Source organism: Amphiprion ocellaris, chromosome 7 (assembly GCF_022539595.1).
Source record: "Amphiprion ocellaris isolate individual 3 ecotype Okinawa chromosome 7, ASM2253959v1, whole genome shotgun sequence".
Taxonomy (NCBI): Eukaryota; Metazoa; Chordata; class Actinopteri; family Pomacentridae; genus Amphiprion; species Amphiprion ocellaris.
In genome coordinates, this window is record NC_072772.1 from 3,780,030 (window position 1) to 3,803,160 (window position 23,131).

The 23,131-nt window shown below is 38.3% G+C and overlaps 1 protein-coding gene across 5 annotated transcripts; it reads right to left on the reverse strand.

Annotated features, from left to right (window-relative positions):
* Positions 1-418: 418 nt before the first annotated feature.
* Positions 419-18,133, reverse strand: si:dkeyp-97b10.3 (uncharacterized). 5 transcript variants are annotated; one of them, XR_008602348.1, is made up of 18 exons: positions 17,464-18,131; positions 14,239-14,270; positions 11,405-11,434; positions 11,229-11,300; positions 10,102-10,137; positions 9,955-9,990; positions 9,558-9,599; positions 9,414-9,463; positions 9,153-9,205; positions 8,841-9,067; positions 8,265-8,518; positions 6,826-6,951; positions 6,554-6,689; positions 6,398-6,445; positions 6,236-6,307; positions 5,816-6,103; positions 2,436-5,359; positions 419-1,498 (listed from the first exon to the last, which is right to left on the reverse strand). XR_008602348.1 is itself a non-coding variant. In XM_023291598.3 (17 exons), exons 1-17 carry the CDS (start codon positions 17,511-17,513, stop codon positions 5,331-5,333), a joined length of 1,578 nt encoding a protein of 525 aa, XP_023147366.2. In that variant the 5' UTR covers positions 17,514-18,133; the 3' UTR covers positions 419-5,330. The 5 variants fall into 5 exon arrangements, 2 of the variants coding, with proteins under 2 accessions (XP_023147366.2, XP_023147365.2); XR_008602350.1 differs by having other exon boundaries at positions 419-1,344; positions 1,499-5,359; XR_008602349.1 differs by having other exon boundaries at positions 419-733; positions 1,345-5,359.
* Between the last annotated feature and the right edge of the window lie 4,998 nt (positions 18,134-23,131).

Genomic DNA, 23,131 nt, shown 5'->3' on the forward strand with positions numbered 1-23,131 from the left:
CATCATATGGCACGTTTTTACAACATGTTGAAAAATCGCATTTTTTTTCGACATAGTATAGTAAGGCGTTTTTTTGCGCCAAAATTCATGATGATTTTTTTTTCAAAGAAAACCTTTCTGGAGTGTTTTTCACGGCCTCCTTTACATTATTTCATCATATGGCACGTTTTTACAACATGTTTGAAAAGTGACATTTTTTTTCGACATAGTATACTATGGCGTTTTTTTTGCGCCAAAATTCATGATGATTTTTTTTTATCAAAGAAAACCTTTCTGGAGTGTTTTTCACGGCTTCCTTTACATTATTTCATCATATGGCACGTTTTTACAACATGTTGAAAACTTGCATTTTTTTTCGACATAGTATAGTAAGGCATTTTTTTTGCGCCAAAATTCATGATGATTTTTTTTTTCAAAGAAAACCTTTCTGGAGTGTTTTTCACGGCCTCCTTTACATTATTTCATCATATGGCACGTTTTTACAACATGTTTGAAAAATCGCATTTTTTTTCGACATAGTATACTATGGCGTTTTTTTGCGCCAAAATTCATGATGATTTTTTTTTTTCAAAGAAAACCTTTCTGGAGTGTTTTTCACGGCCTCCTTTACATTATTTCATCATATGGCACGTTTTTACAACATGTTGAAAAATTGCATTATTTTTTTCGACATAGTATACTATGGCGTTTTTTTGCGCCAAAATTCATGATGATTTTTTTTTTCAAAGAAAACCTTTCCGGAGTGTTTTTCACGGCCTCCTTTACATTATTTCATCATATGGCACGTTTTTACAACATGTTGAAAAGTGACATTTTTTTTCGACATAGTATACTATGGCGTTTTTTTGCGCCAAAATTCATGCTGATTTTTTTTTATCAAAGAAAACCTTTCTGGAGTGTTTTTCACGGCTTCCTTTACATTATTTCATCATATGGCACGTTTTTACAACATGTTGAAAAATTGCATTTTTTTTCGACATAGTATAGTAAGGCGTTTTTTTTGCGCCAAAATTCATGATGATTTTTTTTTTCAAAGAAAACCTTTCTGGAGTGTTTTTCACTGCCTCCTTTACATTATTTCATCATATGGCACGTTTTTACAACATGTTTGAAAAAATCGCATTTTTTTTCGACATAGTATAGTAAGGCGTTTTTTTTGCGCCAAAATTCATGATGATTTTTTTTTCAAAGAAAACCTTTCTGGAGTGTTTTTCACGGCCTCCTTTACATTATTTCATCATATGGCACGTTTTTATAAAATGTTGAAAAATGACATTTTTCGACATAGTATACTATGGCGTTTTTTTGCGCCAAAATTCATGATGATTTTTTTTCAAAGAAAACCTTTCCGGAGTGTTTTTCATGGCCTCCTTTACATTATTCATCATATGGTACGTTTTTACAACATGTTGAAAAATTGCATTTTTTTTTTCGACATAGTATACTATGGCGTTTTTTTGCGCCAAAATTCATGATTATTTTTTTTTTCAAAGAAAACCTTTCCGGAGTGTTTTTCACGGCCTCCTTTACATTATTTCATCATATGGCACGTTTTTATAACATGTTGAAAAGTGACATTTTTTTTCGACATAGTATACTATGGCGTTTTTTTGCGCCAAAATTCATGATGATTTTTTTTTTATCAAAGAAAACCTTTCTGGAGTGTTTTTCACGGCTTCCTTTACATTATTTCATCATATGGCACGTTTTTACAACATGTTGAAAAGTGACATTTTTTTTTCGACATAGTATAGTAAGGCGTTTTTTTTGCGCCAAAATTCATGATGATTTTTTTTTCAAAGAAAACCTTTCTGGAGTGTTTTTCACGGCCTCCTTTACATTATTTCATCATATGGCACGTTTTTACAACATGTTGAAAATTTGCATTATTTTTTTCGACATAGTATACTATGGCGTTTTTTTGCGCCAAAACTCATGATGTTTTTTTTTTTTTTTAAAGAAAACCTTTCTGGAGTGTTTTTCACGGCCTCCTTTACATTATTTCATCATATGGCACGTTTTTACAACATGTTTGAAAAATCGCATTTTTTTTCGACATAGTATAGTAAGGCGTTTTTTTTGCGCCAAAATTCATGATGATTTTTTTTTCAAAGAAAACCTTTCTGGAGTGTTTTTCACTGCCTCCTTTACATTATTTCATCATATGGCACGTTTTTACAACATGTTTGAAAAATCGCATTTTTTTTCGACATAGTATAGTAAGGCGTTTTTTTTGCGCCAAAATTCATGATGATTTTGTTTTCAAAGAAAACCTTTCTGGAGTGTTTTTCACGGCCTCCTTTACATTATTTCATCATATGGCACGTTTTTACAACATGTTGAAAAATGACATTTTTTTCGACATAGTATACTATGGCGTTTTTTTGCGCCAAAATTCATGATGATTTTTTTTTTTTTTTTTTTTAAAAGAAAACCTTTCCGGAGTGTTTTTCATGGCCTCCTTTACATTATTCATCATATGGTACGTTTTTACAACATGTTGAAAAATTGCATTTTTTTTTCGACATAGTATACTATGGCGTTTTTTTGCGCCAAAATTCATGATGATTTTTTTTTATCAAAGAAAACCTTTCTGGAGTGTTTTTCACGGCTTCCTTTACATTATTTCATCATATGGCACGTTTTTACAACATGTTGAAAAATTGCATTTTTTTTCGACATAGTATAGTAAGGCATTTTTTTTGCGCCAAAATTCATGATGATTTTTTTTTCAAAGAAAACCTTTCTGGAGTGTTTTTCACGGCCTCCTTTACATTATTTCATCATATGGCACGTTTTTACAACATGTTGAAAATTTGCATTATTTTTTTCGACATAGTATACTATGGCGTTTTTTTGCGCCAAAATTCATGATGATTTTTTTTTTTTTTTAAAGAAAACCTTTCTGGAGTGTTTTTCACGGCCTCCTTTACATTATTTCATCATATGGCACGTTTGTACAACATGTTTGAAAAATCGCATTTTTTTTCGACATAGTATAGTAAGGCGTTTTTTTTGCGCCAAAATTCATGATGATTTTTTTTTCAAAGAAAACCTTTCTGGAGTGTTTTTCACTGCCTCCTTTACATTATTTCATCATATGGCACGTTTTTACAACATGTTTGAAAAATCGCATTTTTTTTCGACATAGTATAGTAAGGCGTTTTTTTTGCGCCAAAATTCATGATGATTTTGTTTTCAAAGAAAACCTTTCTGGAGTGTTTTTCACGGCCTCCTTTACATTATTTCATCATATGGCACGTTTTTATAAAATGTTGAAAAATGACATTTTTCGACATAGTATACTATGGCGTTTTTTTGCGCCAAAATTCATGATGATTTTTTTTTTTTTTTTTTTCAAAGAAAACCTTTCCGGAGTGTTTTTCATGGCCTCCTTTACATTATTCATCATATGGTACGTTTTTACAACATGTTGAAAAATTGCATTTTTTTTTCGACATAGTATACTATGGCGTTTTTTTGCGCCAAAATTCATGATGATTTTTTTTTATCAAAGAAAACCTTTCTGGAGTGTTTTTCACGGCTTCCTTTACATTATTTCATCATATGGCACGTTTTTACAACATGTTGAAAAATTGCATTTTTTTTCGACATAGTATAGTAAGGCATTTTTTTGCGCCAAAATTCATGATGATTTTTTTTTCAAAGAAAACCTTTCTGGAGTGTTTTTCATGGCCTCCTTTACATTATTTCATCATATGGCACGTTTTTACAACATGTTGAAACATGACATTTTTTTTCGACATAGTATACTATGGCGTTTTTTTGTGCCAAAATTCATGATGATTGTTTTTTTCAAAGAAAACCTTTCCGGAGTATTTTTCACGCCCTCCTTTACATTATTTCATCATATGGCACGTTTTTACAACATGTTGAAAAATTGCATTTTTTTTTCGACATAGTATAGTAAGGCGTTTTTTTTGCGCCAAAATTCATGATGATTTTTTTTTTAAAAGAAAACCTTTCTGGAGTGTTTTTCACGGCCTCCTTTACATTATTTCATCATATGGCATGTTTTTACAACATTTTGAAAAATGACATTTTTTTTCGACATAGTATACTATGGCGTTTTTTTGCGCCAAAATTCATGATGATTCTTTTTTTCAAAGAAAACCTTTCCGGAGTGTTTTTCACGGCCTCCTTTACATTATTTCATCATATGGCACGTTTTTACAACATGTTGAAAAATTGCATTTTTTTTTCGACATAGTATACTATGGCGTTTTTTTGCGCCAAAATTCATGATGATTTTTTTTCATCTAACAAAACCTTTCCGGAGTGTTTTTCACCACCTCCTTTACATTATTTCATCATATGGCACGTTTTTACAACATGTTGAAAAATTGCATTTTTTTTCGACATAGTATACTATGGCGTTTTTCTGCGCCAAAATTCATGATGATTTTTTTTCATCTAAGAAAACCTTTCCGGAGTGTTTTTCACCACCTCCTTTACATTATTTCATCATATGGCACGTTTTTACATGTTGAAAAATGACATTTTTTTTCGACATAGTATACTATGGCGTTCTTTTGCGCCAAAATTCATGATGATTTTTTTTTTTTTTTTTTAAAGAAAACCTTCCTGGAGTGTTTTTCACGGCCTCCTTTACATTATTTCATCATATGGCACGTTTTTACAAAATGTTGAAAAATGGCATTTTTCGACATAGTATACTATGGCGTTTTTTTGCGCCAAAATTCACGATGAATTTTTTTTTCAAAGAAAACCTTACCACGTTCAGTCCATAACTCTTTGGACAGTCACGTGGCTGTGCGTGTGGTGTAATGCCTAATTTGTTTATAAAAAGTTCCACAAAAATATCAGTTCAAAGTGAAACAATATATACAGGTTGGATTTTCCCAGTTTTTGCAGCTGAAACACTGCAGCACCTACAATTACTATTATTACTGGCTACAAAATTAGCTACTAAATATCTCAATGACCTCTAAATCCTGACTGGTCATCTTTAAACCTGATGATGACGAGCATCAAATTCCAGATACACAAGAATTCAATGCTTTAGTACAGCTTGACTGTTTTGCTCTCTCTACAGAACCAAAGGACCACATCTGAATAAAGTTGGGGGAAATGCCTATTCAAAGTCAAGACAATGGCTCATTTCACAAAATGCAAAAAGATAAACTCAACGGTTTTATGTCTGGAAAGTCAAAAGAGAAACACACACTGAGGGAAGGGCTGATGTTTAGTCCAGAAGTCACCTCTGCTTTGCTGTATTCCTGAGAATTTTGCATCTTCCCAATGATGGAGCAACAGATATGCAGTAGTCCATTCAGTTCACATTCTGTTCACTTAGCTGCTCGATTGTCCATCATATCTGTAAACAAACACAAGAGAAGCAAAATATATCTGAGCCACTGCATACATCTACTGTAGCTGCATAAGCTACTCTATTTGGCTCGCAACCAACTCTTCTCTAAATGACTCGGCATCATCTGGTAACTCTGAACTTTTAATATTCTTCCCGTAACGTGTGGTAAGAGTGAATCTGTGACTAAAATGTTCAAGTTCCAGGAGATGGCTGCTACAGTATACAGCTCTGACTCAGGCTTCACCACCAATTTCACATCACGTAATAGTGGATATGATCTGACTGGCCAGTTCCTAAAGCTGTAACCAGGAGATGTTTACAGAAAAATCGCAATCACAGGTGTTTTTTCTGTAGTATTATTTATCAGTCAACAAAAAATTTGACCATGCAACCTACTGTTTATGATTATTTATTATCATCATGTACATTTGATGTGCTTTATGTGCATGTCTGCTGTTTTACCTTGCAGTGTCTGATTAACCTCATTTGGTAAGTCATCCAGGTCCTCCACGCTCTTCCACAGGTGGTACGCCGTGGCTTCTCCCGGCCGCCTTCTCTTCCACTCCACCAGCATCTTCAGCTTCTGCATGGTCACATCTTTCTCTGCCGCCTGGATGTCGTCCAGCTCCCGGGAGTTCAAGTCTAGATAGATGGCCACCTGCTTCCACTCCTTCCCGAGCCGCTTGGCCACCTGCAGTAGCTGCTTCTCTGACATGTCCAGGCCCTGAGTCGTCGCTGTTTTTACCCCATCTGGAGAAAGACACAACAAACACAACTTATTTTACTGTAATTTCAAACAGACGTGGACTGTTCATGTGATTTGGTCAAAACAAGGTTGAGTTCTTCTGAAATCTGTAGCTGGTAAAAGATGCAGAAATTCACCTGACTCATCCTGCCATCTCGGTCTTTTACAGACTGTTTCTTCTTCTGAGGGGCTGCTGCTCCTCTGTCTGCCTATGAGAAAGACATATATGACATGTATCAACCTGAAGAAGCTGAAAACGTGATGGAAAAATGGAATATTATTAAAAACAAGAGGCGTACTGTTTGTTCTTTTCCTTGGCTTCTTTTCGGAGTTATTAACGCAGTCACCTGAGAGAACAGATGATGGATATAAATGACATTGCAGCAGAAACCAAATTACAAACGTGTTTCACCTCAACACAAGTGTCTTCAGTGTGATGCTAAAGGCGCTGGTACCTTCTCTGATGGTAGCCGACCATACAGTCTCTTCAGTGTTAATCTCTATAAGAGATAATTTAAAAGGAGGAGCCTGCTCAAAGAAAGCTTCAAAGTAGCCTTTCATCTTTGTAACTGCGAGGGTGAATTTCAAGTCCTGCACAGAGACACATGAATATAATTTAGCTGTGAGGTCAGTGAATAAGCAAAAGGAAAACCTTTTTATAGGGATGATTATGAAGGTGATAATAACCCAAGTTCTGAACTAAATGACTTCTTGTGAAGAGCCACACCTGAGGTTTGATTTCTCCCTCTGGCTCGCTCAGGAGACGATACGTCCCTTCATCCAGTTTACATGTGGGAGGCTTGTCTATCTTGATGTAGCGGTTCTTGTATCCTTGTACCTGTTTGCGTATATCCTAGTGTACATTAGGACAGCAGGAAGACAAAACGAAGCAGAGGACGTGTCAGAAAATGACTAAACTGAGGGCGTCTCAAAAGAACAAATCACTCAAAGGTCAAAGCAACATAGTGTACACCGTGATGGAAGAAAAAACACATCATATGGAAAATTACTATTTTTAGGAACTGTTATATTTGGGTTACAATAAATGTAGTATGATTATTCACCAGCTCCATCCTCCCTGCATGTTAACACAACCACAAACAGACTTCCTGAGTGATTTCAGCAATAGTGTTCAAAAAAAAGCATTTTACTGTCATGTGGTGGTCAGACGTGAATGATGCACTTATAGTATTACACAAACCATTCTGATTTCATCCACTAACATTTTGTTCTTGATATGAAAGCTATTCTATAAAATATATTTACTTCTTTTCCACAAAATCATCATAATACAAACCACAGGTGGTTTGACAAGGCCATTAATACCCGTGATAGTTGCATTGCACAAGCTTGGAAATCTGTGGTTTATTCTATGAAGTCAACGCTACTGCAGCAACTAAAACGAACAAAAAGTGAAAGTGACATTTTGGGTTTAATTCTGTTCTTTTTTTCCACTTACTGTTTCGTAGGTGAGGTTTTTTGCTGAAGTTTTAGCCAGTAGGTAGTTGGCGTAGTTGAAATTTTTGATTATAAAATGTAGGAAGATTCATATGTTGATCTCATGAATGTTTTTTTTGGCTGTGGTTGTTTTGTTTTTGCTTCTGCCGCAAAGGAAAAACGTAAACACAAAAGACAAATATCATCAGGAGGTTGTGCAAACTTGGATGGCACAGTTTACATTTACTTACATATACATAAGACATGTCTTTAAAAACGTGGATGATGTGCATTTAACAAACATGTCTATGTTCTCGGACACTGAAAGAAAACTTGCATAACTACTAATGTAACTGCAATAGTTCACCATCATGGCTGTACAGGAACAGATACTGGGTCCTGAGAAGACAGATAGTGGTGGCAACTTTCAAGAAAGGCCAAGGTTCTTTTTTCCTCACCACAATGGCATGTAAAATTTGGGGGGGGGGGGGGTGTCCATTTAAATAAATGCATCCATTTTTCATACTGTTGACGACTTTTTAGCAACTCGACAAGCACTTAGCGAGTGCATCCTCCTCCAAGTGATTCAAATCCAGACCAAAACTTAATGGGTTTTCCCCACAGTTCAAGAAATTCTGTAGTTTTTGCGTAATCTTGTTGTCAGATAAACAGCAAAACACAATCGAGAACGAAAGCAATCAGCCACACACAGTGTTCAACAGCACTTACCTTGATATCAGATGAGCTGTTTGTTGCCAGGTAGACGTGGAAGCTGTAGTTGTTGTTGTCACTGCCGAGCTGCTTGTAGACCAGAACCACCCCGTGGTGCTCGACAGCCTGGCTGGTCTGAATAATGGGACCCACTGGAGACAGGGACGTCACATTCCACTTAACATGGCTACCTGAGTGGTCCACTGTCGGCTCGATGAGCGGACGGTTGTTCTTTATGTGCAAGACGCTGAATGTCATCTCATTTTCTGGATCTTTGCAAAGATGAAAAAAAAAAAAAAGCAAGTAATGTTTCATACCCAATCTCTTTAAACTGGGCCATTTTTTAAGTGTGGCATAATTTTGTTATACTGCGGCCCAAAAATGGATCATATCTTATTACTAAAATCAATTTGTGAAGTAGGTGTTAATGTCATATTTTAGTTGAAACAGTGAAATCAAACTGTTAACTGCATTTATTACAGCCTACAGGGGACATCTTTGCTGCAATGTTCATCAGAGCTATGTCTAATTGGCCACACAGTCTCCACAGGAGGCCAGAATCTTAATTAAAAATCATATGCTCAATGTTCTTACGAGCTAGGCAGACGGAGTGAGGGAACTGGATGGACTTGAGCACAGACGCATCCTTGTTGACCGTGTCCACGTTGAAGATGGGTCCGGCAAACTTCCAGGAATCCCGCAGGAACGAACCAAACTTGGACCAGGACAAGATCGAGTATCGCACCAGAACTGGCTCGGATGCTTCAAAAACCAGGCCGGTGACTGAACACTCATACGTGCCCTCTCCTTCCAGCTGCACCCTAAAACACACAAACACACACAGAGTCAGGAGTGCTGTATATAATCAATCGCGAATGTGCTGCAGAAACACAATGTCACACTTACTGGAATCGTCCCCTGGAGATCCTCCTGGGGGTGACGAGTTCATTGCCATGGCTCTGTCAAAAGCACACACAGGTTGTTGAAATTTTAACACCGAAAATGCACCAAAGTAAAGACATAAACAACTGAGGAAAGAATTATCCAAAGTCCTCCACAAAATCCAGGGAGAATGTCAAACTATGCAAGTATCAGCAGTAACATGAGGCAGACAAGACATTTAGATTTACCACATTTTGTCTGATAGCATCTGGTTTCTGGGCTCACCTGCTGGATGGCTTTGCATTTTTCACAGCATAATTTGAAGTGCCTCTCATCTGTCAGGATGTATGACAACAAACAGGAGGTTATTTACAAGACAGGTGACTCTGTCTCCACCACACTGAAGTGCATCAGTTACGATCTGCTTACCTTTCCCATTCAAAACCTCCGCTTCAGGTCCAGCTACTGCTTCTGACGGGTGAAATAATTCAGATCCAGTATTATAATATGAAAATTTACAGTATGTTAGTGGCTGAAATCCTGTGTTAAACCTCTAGCAGACGCCCTTGACAAACTCTACATCGTGTGCCAGGTTTTTGGTCATGTGTGAGGGTGGGGTGTTCTCAATTATATGTCAAATTGAGCTCCAAAAAAGCCAGCAGAGTTGGACATTTTGATGATGCGGTTGTGAGTTACCACCAAAGCCATGGCGACTGCTACAACAAGCAGACGTGGCTGTCTGCATGTAAACAACGACCAAGTTTGTTTTAAATAAGCAGAGCAGTCACAGGCGTTGACAGACATTTTGCTTAGTGATGTTTCTTACCATGTTCAGATTCCTCTGCATTGGTCTCCTCATTATCTGCAAAGAAAATGAAGGACATAAATGCAATAAAGCAATTAAAACAGTCCATGTTGTGTTAAATCTGGCACATGACCAAATGTTGAATTGGATATAGGGTGTAATTCTTACCTTCTTCCTCTTCTTCCTTCTCAGCACCAACTTCTGCTAAGGGTTGAAAAATGAGAAAAAAGAGAAGGTGGAAAACAGTAACAGTTAGAGGACTAGTTAGACTTTTTGTTACAGCTGCTTATTTGCCTTCTTTCTGAGAGTTAGATGAGAAGATTGAGACCATGTCTGGAAATAACCAGCAGCTGGTTAGCATAGCACAACGACTAGAAGCAGGGAAACAGCAGGCCTGGCTGTCGAAAAGGTCAAAACCAAATCCACCTACTAGCACCTGGAAGGCTCGCTGATTAAAAAGTCAAAACTGGAAAAACAGAAATCTAAGCTTAAAATTGTGACATTTCATCCAAATCACATTATTCTATGCGTGTCGCTTAAATATTTGCCGAAAATGGTTGAACAGATAAAGACTAAATATTGTGTGCAACCATCAAGCTAATAGCAACTCAGCTACAACTAATGTGACAAAAAGTCTGTGACTTTTTAACTGAACTGCAGGCTGTGTTTACACATTTAAAAATGCAAAGTAGTAAAATATCCATAGTATGTAGAATCACATTTTTTTTCCAGTATTGGTAATACTTCTGGGCACTTGTTGTACATGTTAATTCTGGGCTTTCTCACTTTTTGTAAGCTTAATAATGAAAGAAGTAAAAATTTTGTACTTGTTTTTCACTTTTTTTAATTGATTTATGGTATTACACCTGCGTCCTACTGCACAAAAGACATTTTTTAATTCTCTCCACTTCTAGCGATGGTTGTGCTGTTTCCATAGAGGTGCAGGACTTTATATTGCAGTAAAAAACTTTACTGTGAGTAAATATATGACAGGAGCAAAAAAACACTTAGAAACTGATTGGGGTTCACAGGGATAAACCAGCTGCAGATAACATGTGAATTCATGAGCTCTACAGAGGCTGGTAGACAGATCTTTTTCAGGTCAAGACAAAACCAGAATAGCTCTTTGTCTGTTTCTATTTTTGAGCTAAGGCAAACTATTATTTGCTCGCTGCTGCTTCATGTTTACCACAGAAACATGAGTGTCATCATTCTTCTCATTGTACTTTACAGAATGTCAAACTATTCTTTTGAGATGTGATCTGTGATTGAGCTCTTCACTGTGTTTCTCTCACCAGAGTCCTCATCCTCCTCTTCATCCTCCTCTTCCTCCTCTGAGCTCTCCTCAGTGGATGTACCTGTGTTCTCTGTTCAACAAATCAATGTGCAATGAGAGGCATCTTTCAAGTGAACTGCCAGTGAATGATGAGTAAAAAGGGATTCATGCCACAAAGGTTAAACTTGCACTTACCTGAACCACTGTCACTTTCTGTCAGGTTATCTGTAAGAAATTAGTAACTGCTTTGAAGTGAGTGCTGCATAAGCTGATGCAATCATGTCAAAATATGGGAAAAGGTCCTTGCAATTTCCACCTTATTAGTCATAACTATTAATATATCATTCTAACTTGTTGTTAACCATAGCATCATCACCATTATGGGAACTAAGCCACTTTCAAAGGTCTGATAACATCATGAGTCCATTCTTGTGGTTATCATATTAACCAGCAACAGGTGTCAGGAAGAGCAAACCCATTCAGAGTCATGTGTTAATTTAACCAGAACAGGAACCAAAACTCTGCAGTAAAATAAGAAACGAATGACAACTAAAAATATTTAAAGCGAAATAAATAAATATTCAGATTCAGTTTCTTCCTCTAATAAACTTTAGGTGTTCAATTTGTCATCACACCTAACACTTATACTTGTTCAAAACTTCCCCTTGATAAGAAAAGCGATAATAGGTTGAAGTGAAGTACATCAAAGTGTCAGAAAAAGAAGTACAGAATTAATGCAGGTGCAGCCCCAGAGAGACCTCTAGTTTTAGTTTACTTCTAGGTTTGTGTACTGTGCATTTTGGTTTTTTTTTAATGTTTGACCATATTAGTCATCAAAAAAGTCCTGAGCGCAGCTGAATTACACCACCAGCTTTTACATATGCATCACTCACAGCAGCTGAACTGTTGCACCCCGTGAAGAAGCCTGTGATAAGTGCCATGCATTAACATTCTGGCACATTTTATATAGATGGGTCCGGGGAAGCTGCTGTTCCTCTCTTCCCAGCAGCGGTGGATGTCCGTGGACCGGGCCATCTGGCTGAGTGCCTGGCTGCCTAATGGATGGAGCCCATCCTCTCTGGCCCACAGAGTTTTATCTTAGACTAACAAGCAGATGCTGCCATCGCTGCTCTACTCGCAGCGCCTCCCTCATCAAACTCTCTCTCCTCCACTTCGCTCAATCTGTCTGTTTCACCTCGATGCACTCTCCCTCTCTCTCGCCACTCCTCTCTCCTTGTCCTCATTTGCCTCCTATGGCCAATCTCTCTCTGTGTTGTTGCTTCTGCCGCCTCACAGCTGAGCCAGCAGGCATCCCTCCTCTTTACTCTGGCATTGCTGCTTCCTTTCATCAGACTGACAAACAAGGTGGAGAGCAAACACAGTCACAGATACACACAACGAATGTGCAACCACACAGCCAAACACTGAGCAGTGTGAAGCTTCAAAGATTTGGATAGTTTTCATGGTAGTTCCCTGCCATCTGCTGGTCAAAAATCATACAAGAGCATGACTAAAAAGGGCATTCTTTTGGCCTGTGATCACTTAACCTCTGACCAAATTCAGAGAGCTCCAACAATTTTCCTCTTAAGCAGCTTTAAGGTTGCTAAAATAATCAGTTTTCATACTGTCAGATGCATAATGTATTGGGTTGTATTTTTGGGGTTGAGACCAATACCACTTTTTAGAGAGTAAAAAAACCCATATTGATAAATTGGTTCATTTTATTTACACGTATTCACATGTAAGAGTATATGTATATTTCTATTGTTAGCATTTGACACTTCATGCATTTTGCATCTTAGTATGTTTTTCTATATTCATAGTTACACTATATTTTCTACTTTTCTGTTGTGGTGGTCACTTTACTCTTTCTGTTTGCTTCTATAACAACCGGATTTTCACCTGGGGAGCAATAAAGCATTTCTATTCTATTCTAACAGTAATATTAAGAAAGAAAATGATGGAGTCATTGTTAACTTTTCAGCTTACAGTGAAGACACCACTTAACTCAGTGCCGCTGGCTGCTCAGCTGTGATTTGTGCTCTGCTACATGTGCTGCAGACAGTGCTGGCAGAATTGTAAAGAATGGAATCGGAGCTGCTCTGCTGGGCAAACTGTGTGGTGACGGTGTGTTTAAATCACTAGGAGAAGCTTTTTTTGCATTATGCTCTGTACAATAACAATAAAGTTTTCACATCAGAGAACACATTGCTGACAGGCCAATCGACTAACCAACATATGAGTTGGATTTTATAACTCGTTAACGCTTTTTTGGGTGCACATTTGAATCCAATGGAAAATTTCTAGATATCATGCAAACCATTTAAGACATACTTTCCCTAAATCAGCCAAATACTTTGGCATCACTGAAGGATATACACTAAAATTTAAAATAAATTTAGGTTGAGCTATGTTTGGTTACATAAACTCATAAAAATAGTTTGGTATTTTCCATTGAAAAAGGACAAAGCACCTATATTATATTAAATCAGCATGTCCTTCTCCCATATGTTGATTCCATTTGTCGTAACTATTGTCAGGATAGAACAGTGAGATCACTGAGCTGCATATGTACTAAAGCCAACTTTTCTTTTTCAGAGGCCTGAGAATAAAAAAAAAACTATATGGAGGGTCACTAGAAAAAAAATACAGGAAATAAATTCTGTAATCACAAATAGAATTTTCGTGTACTGGTGTAGAGTATTGTAAGAGCGAATGTAACCCCAACCCACGAGGGCTGAAGTGATTATATGACTGTGCATAAATGTTGGTGCCCTTTAATGCAAAGGATATGGAAAGTAGGGAAGCCACACGGTGCCAAAGTGAGACAGGTGGGAAGATATACAGAAAGGCAGGAAAAGGAAAGTAGTGCAGAATAAAAGATGGGGGCGCACACTTATTAAACATTAGTACAGTAAAATCACTGTATAAAAAACAGATACATCCAGCGCTGCATGTGCCCTCTGACAAAGTGAAAGAGCAGCTAATAGTGTGGGGGAGGGAAGGAATAAAAATGGATTCATGTTTACCTTTGTTTTCAGGTGCAGGGATATCTCCATCTCTGTAGGGCAGAGGAGAGAACATTCAGACAACTATAAATCAAACAGAATTCATGGCGACTAAAGCTAAAAATGATTGTGCTTAAAACTGTGCAGCTGCAGTGTCGGCTCTTACACCAATAGTAAACCACTTCTGCTTCTGAATGTGAACATGCACACTCATGCGAATAAGAAAATGAGGAAATGTGCGGCCTGCATCTCACTTTGTCACACATCAAATCATCCAACAGATTCACCTTCTCGCCCAAACTTCCATTCTGACCCACTTTCAGAGGAGTGTTGATGGAAAAGGAAGCCAGCCATGGAAAGACTGGGTTCTTTTCCCATTAAACAAAAGGACTATTTAAAATTATTATGTATCTGCCTTCATTGAGATCATGTTGTAATGATCACATAGAGTTATTAGTTTACAAAATTTGGGTGTCAAAATTGTTTAAGTTAATTTGTGACATTGTTTTTTGTTTAATCTAAAGCATTATGGAATTAGACACTGCATGGCACTGAGCATCACTCTGATTATTGCTGTCTGACATTGGTATTTTTTTTTAAATCCTTTGAACAGTTTCAGAGTTACCTTGTGGACAGACAGCAGTGTGGGACTATTAGAAATGTTAAATCAGAATTTGTTCAAGCTACAAAAGGTGTACCACAAGGCTCATTCCTGGGGCCTGTGCTGTTCAACCTTTACATAGATGCCCTTCACTCCTTTGTATCAGATTAGAATGTATAACTTTATGCTGAAAACATATCTGTGTTCTGCATATACATATACATATCTGCTGCCAGAGCCTTTGGCACTACTTTTTTGAGTTACGAGATTCAGTGAGCATGAATTAGTTCTTAAGGCAGATAAAACTAAATACATGATCTTCAAAAAGATTGCTTTAGACAGACTGTTCATGTCTACTATGAGTCATGTGGTACAAATATCTAGGAATCTGGATCGATAAGATGCTGACTTTTGAATATTGTGTCCAAAATAGTGGGTAAATAACAACAAAAATGGGCTTCTTTATTACAGTAATAAATGATGATTCCCACTGCACTGTGGTATATTTTATACATGCGTGCATCAGTGGCAATTCTTATGGCCTTGGACACTGTTTATTACTCTGCATTAAGATTTATTACTCTATGCAAAAGCATAGGTTGGCCTCTCTTTCTGTACGGCACGACAGACACTAGGTTTTATTTATTTATAAGGCCCCTCTGCATCACTTTATTACTGCCTTTCAATGTGGATCCTCACTGAAACAACTTAAATGATGCCGGCTGTTTTTACTGACTAAATAATTAACTTTGTCTTTTTATGTTTTTAATGTTAATGCATCTATTGTTTTTTTTCTCGGCTACATTATAAATACAGCCTTTATACGTTAATGTACTCTATGATTTAATAAAAGCTGAATAGAGTAATGAATAAATATTGTGGTATCAGTAAAAAAAATATGAGTCAATTCCAAGTGCAGTTACTATTTTTATAAATGTTGTGTCTGAGCAGAGGACTGGAGCAACCTGTTTACAAAGTCTGACATCCTACAAGACGCAACACGCCTGAGATCCTTCAGGTGCAAAAAACAGCGCCAACCTCACAAGAAGAACAAGTTCACCAGCAGCTCGTGTGAAAAAGTAGGTCAACCTATGTCATTTCCTGTTTCTCTCAGTCGTAAAAATGTTGATCTGTGTGATCAAAAGCAACACGGTGAATCAGGAACCCCTGGATTATTAAGTGAGATCAAATAGTCATCTCATATTTGCTGTCTGTTGATCCTGATAAGGCGCTTTGGTTTCCTTTGCTTTTAAACATCTGTACAGGAAACACAGTTTTCACCCCTTCAAGGTCACCTCGATGGCATGTCTGCCAAACTGACCCACCACAACAATGCCGAGGCTCATTAGTCGCCATGGTAATCACCCCTTCCTGTGAGCAAAGTTTGCTTTTCATCGCTCAAATGTTTTCAAACAATGAACAAACTCCTTGCACAAACTCTGACACTTTCTCTGTTCTCACTTGTCTTTTTATCTTGCACCTACAAAGCACGATAACAGAATCTTCTGTGAGGGGTTTCGTTCTGTCTCTGCTGAAAGATAAACGCCGGGGCATTACTCAAACTTACTACAACTTTCTATAAACACAGTGCAGAGAGGGGACATCTGTGTGGAGATAAACAACTGTCAGTTAGACTGCAACCATAACCAAGGGAACAAAAAAAAAAAAAAAAAACTGTTGACTTTGTGCTGCATTCATTCATTAATAAAGCCTTGCTGCTTTCGATTATGTTTACAGTGGGTCAAGGCCTCGATTTATTCCAGTCATGTAGCGAATCTTGTCCTGCTACTGCTTGTCAAATAAAACTGGGTGTTTTACCAATTTTACGGTACATTTGAAAAGGCTGGAGCTGCACTAGTGGACTTTTCCAGCTGGGTCACCAGGTGCATGAAGCCATGGAAACAACATAGTGAGGAGAGTGAGTCATCAGTATCACCTCACCTGTCTGTGGGTCACAATACAACTGATAATATTACATTGTATAAAGAAACTGACATGAAACAAATGAGGACTGTCCTGAGTTTAACAAATAAACTGCATGTTTAGGAAGCTCGTGAAGCACATGGAACATGTGTTTTATAGTATTATCAACCATAACAACCAGCTGTTAACAGGGAGGTTATGGCCTATTTTACTGCCTGTATGTATCTGAGGTAGGCATTTAAATAAACAAATGTGTTATTTTCTCTCCTGCGGTGCTCATTTTCTAACTTTTTCTTTCTTAAACTACATTTTGTATGCAACTTCTTGTGCTTTAGATCTTCACTCGTTAACAACTTTCTCCAAACAGCATGATGGTACATGGTTGTGTGTGACTGATCACAATGTAACAACACAGCAGCGTGCAGCCCAGAGACACACAAACAAAGAGACCATTTGTATCTTTGGCGCTAGGCTAAGTTATAAAGGCTGTACGTGTGCTTTTACAGAGGAAGCAAGGATCGCGGATGTTTTGTTTTTGCTCCAAAATGTGCAAAATAGATGAGCTCAAAACCGACAGCAACAAAAGACACCACTTCCTGTGTGGACGCAGAGCCAATTTTTAGAGCCGCATCCACTGCATGTATCCGTCCACACTGTTCGAAACAGCCGCGCACACCAACATGTCTTTGTTTACCTCATAGGAACAATAAAACAAGACTTACCCATCTTCCAGGTGACAAGCCGCCCCGCAGCTCGCCATCACCGCCACCATCCTCCTGTGCGTAATCAGACTCCGTTACACTTTCTGTTCGACCACGGCGTGCAGCGGCTGCGCGTAAAAGCACCTGAGGGGCAATATGATCCTCTCATCGACTGTTGGTTTTTCGTTGAAGGGCTAAGAAGCAATCAGAGCCCTCGCGGCTGAACAATGTCTTCACATCGCATGTCCATTCCAGAGCAAAATCCCTTCTTTGTCAACTCAAAACATTTTAGCTTTTTGCGCTCACAGTCTCCAAAATCCAAACGCATGCAGCCAGACTTTTTTCTTTTTTTTCTTTTTTTTGGAGTGTTGATGTGGATGTATTCATTCCTTTCGCAAACACAGTGCTGGTTTGCAGGCAGCAGACACCCCGCAGATCACAACATCATGTTGACGTAGATGCTGCGCAGTTATAACCCGGAACAGTGCTTTCAGCATCAGCGGTGCTGCGCAGTTGTGACGCAGTGCGTGAAAGCGCACCAATGGACAGCACATGTGGGCGTGGTGCGGCATCCCGCCTTCGACATGGGCCTTTGTAAAGTCATGTTGATGATTTACAGCCAGCATTTTTACACTTTTAAATATCTGAGATGTGCAGCAGTACATCTGTAATGAATATGTTGGCTGTTGTACATTATACACATCCGAAATAAAGTGTTTGGAATGAAAACAGAGGAAAACGAGAGTAATTAACATTCTAGACATGCCAAGACTCTACATACAGTATGGTGGCCTTTTTGTATTATTTCATCAGGTCAAATGTTTAACCTAGTAGAAAATATTTCAGTAAAGAATAGAGGAAAAAGAGGTGATGGGGAATATTGAGAAAAACTGTTCCATGGTGGCCTTGGTTTTTCAATAGGTTGTCTGCATTAATCTGAGACATTTGTGTTGGTTGTTTTTTTTTCTCCCTCTAGTAAAAGAGCAGACAGCAGTCCATAGTGCAACTAGGTCACTTTGAGCGGGAAATAACACATCAGATTACCAAGTTGTATTACAAGAAGACACCACCAGATGTCACATCAGACAACAAAACTAGTACAGCTCAGCAGCAAAACCATCGCTGCCTAAATTAACCCTGAGCCAGAAGACTTATTCATATTCGAATCATGCAACTGGCGTGAAGACTGATCGGACTGTCAACATATTATTTAGCTAATTAGCTAATTATTTAGCTATTTAGCTATCTTTAAGGGATGAAGAAAAGGTCGAGATCCATCTCACTGTTCAGCAAGGAGAGCTGAACAAAGGGAGGGAGAGCTGTCTGAGCGGTTGAGATGTCCAGTGGGAGGAATGAGTGAAGGATCAAGGGCTTTCCTATTGATCTTCAACTCACTCATCTTTTCCCCTTCTCCTCCCTCCATCCACTTGTCTGACTTGACGAATGGGTATGTAGTTTGCAGGCAGCAGAGGGGAGAGATAGAGATGCTGCAGACTAACAGGGACATTATCCAAGTCTGAGTTTAAAGGGAGAGATCAGCTCCTCTGTGCAAGAAGAGACAGCACAACATCAGACTCTGTGGCGAGACGATATCCCCAGCACCTCAGGAAATCAGAGGAGATAAAGAGAGAGCAGTGGGAGAGAGGGAGGAGGACAGGGAAGGTCAGGAGGATGAGAGGATGAGAAGGGAGAGAAAATATTAAAAGATAGGAGAAAAATGAGATGAAGAGTCATGAAATTATCAGAGCTGGAGTTTTCAGATTTGAACCTGTGGCCTGATTTTGGTCTTGAGTCACCAAAATAAGGGTTTGTGACTTGATGGGCGCTAGTCTGCATTGAAACTTGACTTAATTTGACTGGAGGAGACTTAATCTCAGATAAAAGAACATTTAACATGATGAAGAGTCCACAGCCACTCTTAGCGGCTCTGTGAGGCTTTAGAACAGTGATGCTTGGAGCTCATAGCTAACACCCCTTAGTCTGCATTCGAACATTTCCTCTTTGCTCATAATGTCATTAGTTTTAGATATTTGATCACAAGTATCTGACAAATTTAAAGTGATGATGTTGCGACAGTTTTCACAGTTAATTATGAAGAATTCACAGCACTCCATCCGGTAGTTTTACTCAAAACCACAACAGAGAGAACAAAGTACAAAATCCAATGATATAAGATCTGGGAACTACAAAATGTCTAAACAAAATTTTATGGCAACCCATGTAGTAGATGTTGAGATATTTTACTGAATATCTGGAAACTTTGACCTAGTGGCGGCACTAAAGGAACAGTCAAGACATCACCAAACTTGGCAGGATTCATCTGCTGGGAGTCTGCAAAATGTCATCTGAATCTGTTGAGATATTTCAGTTTGGACTAATTGATCAACAAGCCAACAACTGACAGAGCAACACTGGTGTCTATAGAGCTCTGTCACTAACAGCTAAAAATGCTGAGCTGCTGTGCAATTGATTGACATTCAGTGCACTGTTTCCACTAAAAAAAGAACCATCTGGTGTAATTTGCATACTCAATAAACTGGAAAGACCTTGTTTTTGCTTGCAGGTTGAGTATGAAAACCTGGTGTGTAGATGTGAGCTTAATGCCAAAAGGCTTAAAAAGCACCTTGGAAATAAATATATATTGTGTTGCAATCATAAAAAGCTGAAGCGAGATATATTTTTAAAAGCAGGTATTGGGAAAACGTCTGACTTTCCCTCCTCTGTGACTCAGTTAAAACAGTGTTTCATTGTGTGAGTGAGTGTGTATGTATTATGACAGGGCTTTTTTTTCTTTTTTTTTTTTTTTTATAGATCGACCAACCTGTTTGGAAACGATGATGTCACATACCCTAGAGGGTTAATACGAGCCCTCATTGTGCAGACTCATTATCCATCACATAGACACGCACTCAAAATAACACATGCACAGCACATATAAAGATACTACATCAGGGAGGAAGGAAACCCATACCTCGGTGCTCAAACCGTCCCTTTATAACATACATGTATTCACACACACAAATACACAAAAGGTGTCCTCTTACTCTGCAGATGAGGAACGCCATATCCTTTCAATTTCAATGGGCCATTTTGCCATCAGGGCTAAGTTATCACTGGAAAGATCCGCTGGAACAAAAGAGCTGTGGCTGCTGCAGCCCCTGCATAAAGAAGCTGGAGAGAGGTGAACAGGTACAAAGAGCAACACCTTTGCATAGAGAGAAACTCTGGAAATCAACCGCATTCAATCCCCTGCAATGGTATTATGTATAGCGCATAGGCCTGAGAGTTTCTCAAAAATTCTTTCATGTGCAATCAAAGGGATAATCTGGTGATATAGCAGTGTAGTTATACTCAGATACAGGACTTTGGATGGGCAAGAGAACGATGTTTCGCAAAGTGTAGCTTGATTTAGTAGCAGAAAACTCCTGGACTTGGAAGAAAGGCTAATGACTTGTGACTGAACTAGTGACTTCACTCACTATGACGCATCCTCTTTGCCTTTTATTTCACTTTCATTATCCAAGGCCTATATTTGTTTGCTCTTTATTTTTGTACCATTTGTTGTTTTTCAGCAGTCACCTCTGTTTGCTGTTGCCATCATCTTGTGCTTTTTTATTCCTCTTGGGTAGAGATGTTTTATGAATCCCCTGGGGTATTTTCATCTCACCCACACAGTTTACACTTCTTTGTTCTCCATTTTCAGTGTGTTATGATTTAGATGAGAAAATAAACCTACGACCCCCTGAAATTACTGTTTCTGTCATGTGTTCCAGAAAGCTCTGTAACGACAACAGAGTTTTGTCTGGTACCTGAAAGCTGTTTGATATAATGTACCCGTGACTTTGCCTCTCACTCTCCACCATAGACAATGACTCTATGTTTTACATTAATGCAAAGCTTTTTAATTGGATCATCATTGTCCTTTAACATTTAAGGTTGATTACACCATATACTATGTAATCTTACATATTGTCCAGTGAATAACTTGCACATTCCTGCACAATGTAAACATTTCTACTACTTTTATAATTCCTTGGATTTGTTCCATGTGCTGTTGATTTGCCTTGCAAAACATGACTTCATCAATGTTTTTGTTGTTCTTTTAAAATTTTCTACAGGTTATTGTTTACATTAATGCACCAAAACGACACATCAAATTCCTTGTATGCAAATATTTACTTACCAATAAAAAAAGATTCTTATTCTGAGATAAATTTCAAGAGTGTTACAGATGGTACAGTGAAGAAGAAAAGATGTGATGAAAGAACAAGACTACAGCCATGCTATTGGCTCTGTGTTTCTGTACTATTGCAAAATTAATGCTAAATTGTGCTTTGAGCAAGCTTACTGTCAGCTCTCAATACAAAGAGGAGGTCAAACAAAGGCCTGATTGTCTAAACTGAATTCAGACGCTAGCAAGACTAGCAACTGCTGAGGCAGAAACAGGCAGCCGAATAAATAAACAAATAACTTTCATGGCAATCCATTCAACAGTAGTCAAGACATTTTACACAAAGCCACAAATGTCAGCCTAGGATTTGTCCGCTATGAACGTCGACAAAACTGCACAGCAATCCATCTGATAGCTGTCTGGAAATTTCAGTCTGAACCAAAGTGGTGGACTGTCTGATCAAGTGACCATATCCAGAGTCATGAAACCAGTGTGGCTATTACAGTGTTTGACCTTTTAAACCTCAGGCATCCCATTATTCACATTACAAATATACCCAAAGTCAAGTATGCATACATTGTTTTCAACACTATTTGACAGTGTCACACTGTCTGCATTCTCTATTTGCTTATTCCAGCATTTTCTTTTGAGTTTTTTTCAGACTTACTGAGTTAAAAATTCACATCCAAGCTGCCATTTTCTAGCTGCAGTATCATAGTGAGCTCATACACAATTTTACATGCAATATATGTGTATTTTGACAACCCGGGCACCTTGACAACAATTTAAAGAAAACGTTTGTCAAACCTACCAAATGGTCCAGTTCAAAGTAGCTTGATCAATAACTCCATGGTATGGGCTCTTTGCGAATGACAATGGAGTCCCAAAAGCATATTTAAGCTTTGCATCATGTTCAAACTGTATGTTTTCTAAGATGTGGCAAACTGTCTGTGGTGCTGTTTGCATTTGGATTCGACACCTACACAGTCTGAAAAGGACGGCCTTGAGAATCTTTGCTTTCACCAGAGGGGAATGACTGAACTGGTGCATTTTCACATATTAACAGATTTCCTGTCTCTGCACATCCATAAAACTGGATGGTGGGAAGCAACACAGGAATAGAGGCCGTAATTTAGGCAACAAGGGGGGAAAAAAGAGAGGTTAGTGTCTGCACGGTCTCTGGGGAACTTGGTTGCGCTTTTTTGAGCTAACTACCCCTCTTCTGTCTTCCGCTCACATTAGTTTACAACCTCCTATTTCTTACGCAATCCATCTACTTATTGCTCTATATCATTCTATGTCTGTCAGCATTCTGTATAATGAGTGTTGTGTCACAGCCTCCCTCTCGCGCTTTGTTTTTTATCTATCCTGCTTTCTGTCCGCGTTGCTAATGGCTTATTTTCAGAGTTCCCTCAGGGAAGTCTGTGTTTTCGGGGGCCACAGAAGGATGAGTCCTGGGATGCATTGTGGGCGTTTGGTAAGAGGGATGGAGCTTAAAGCCATAGTCTAGTCACCTTC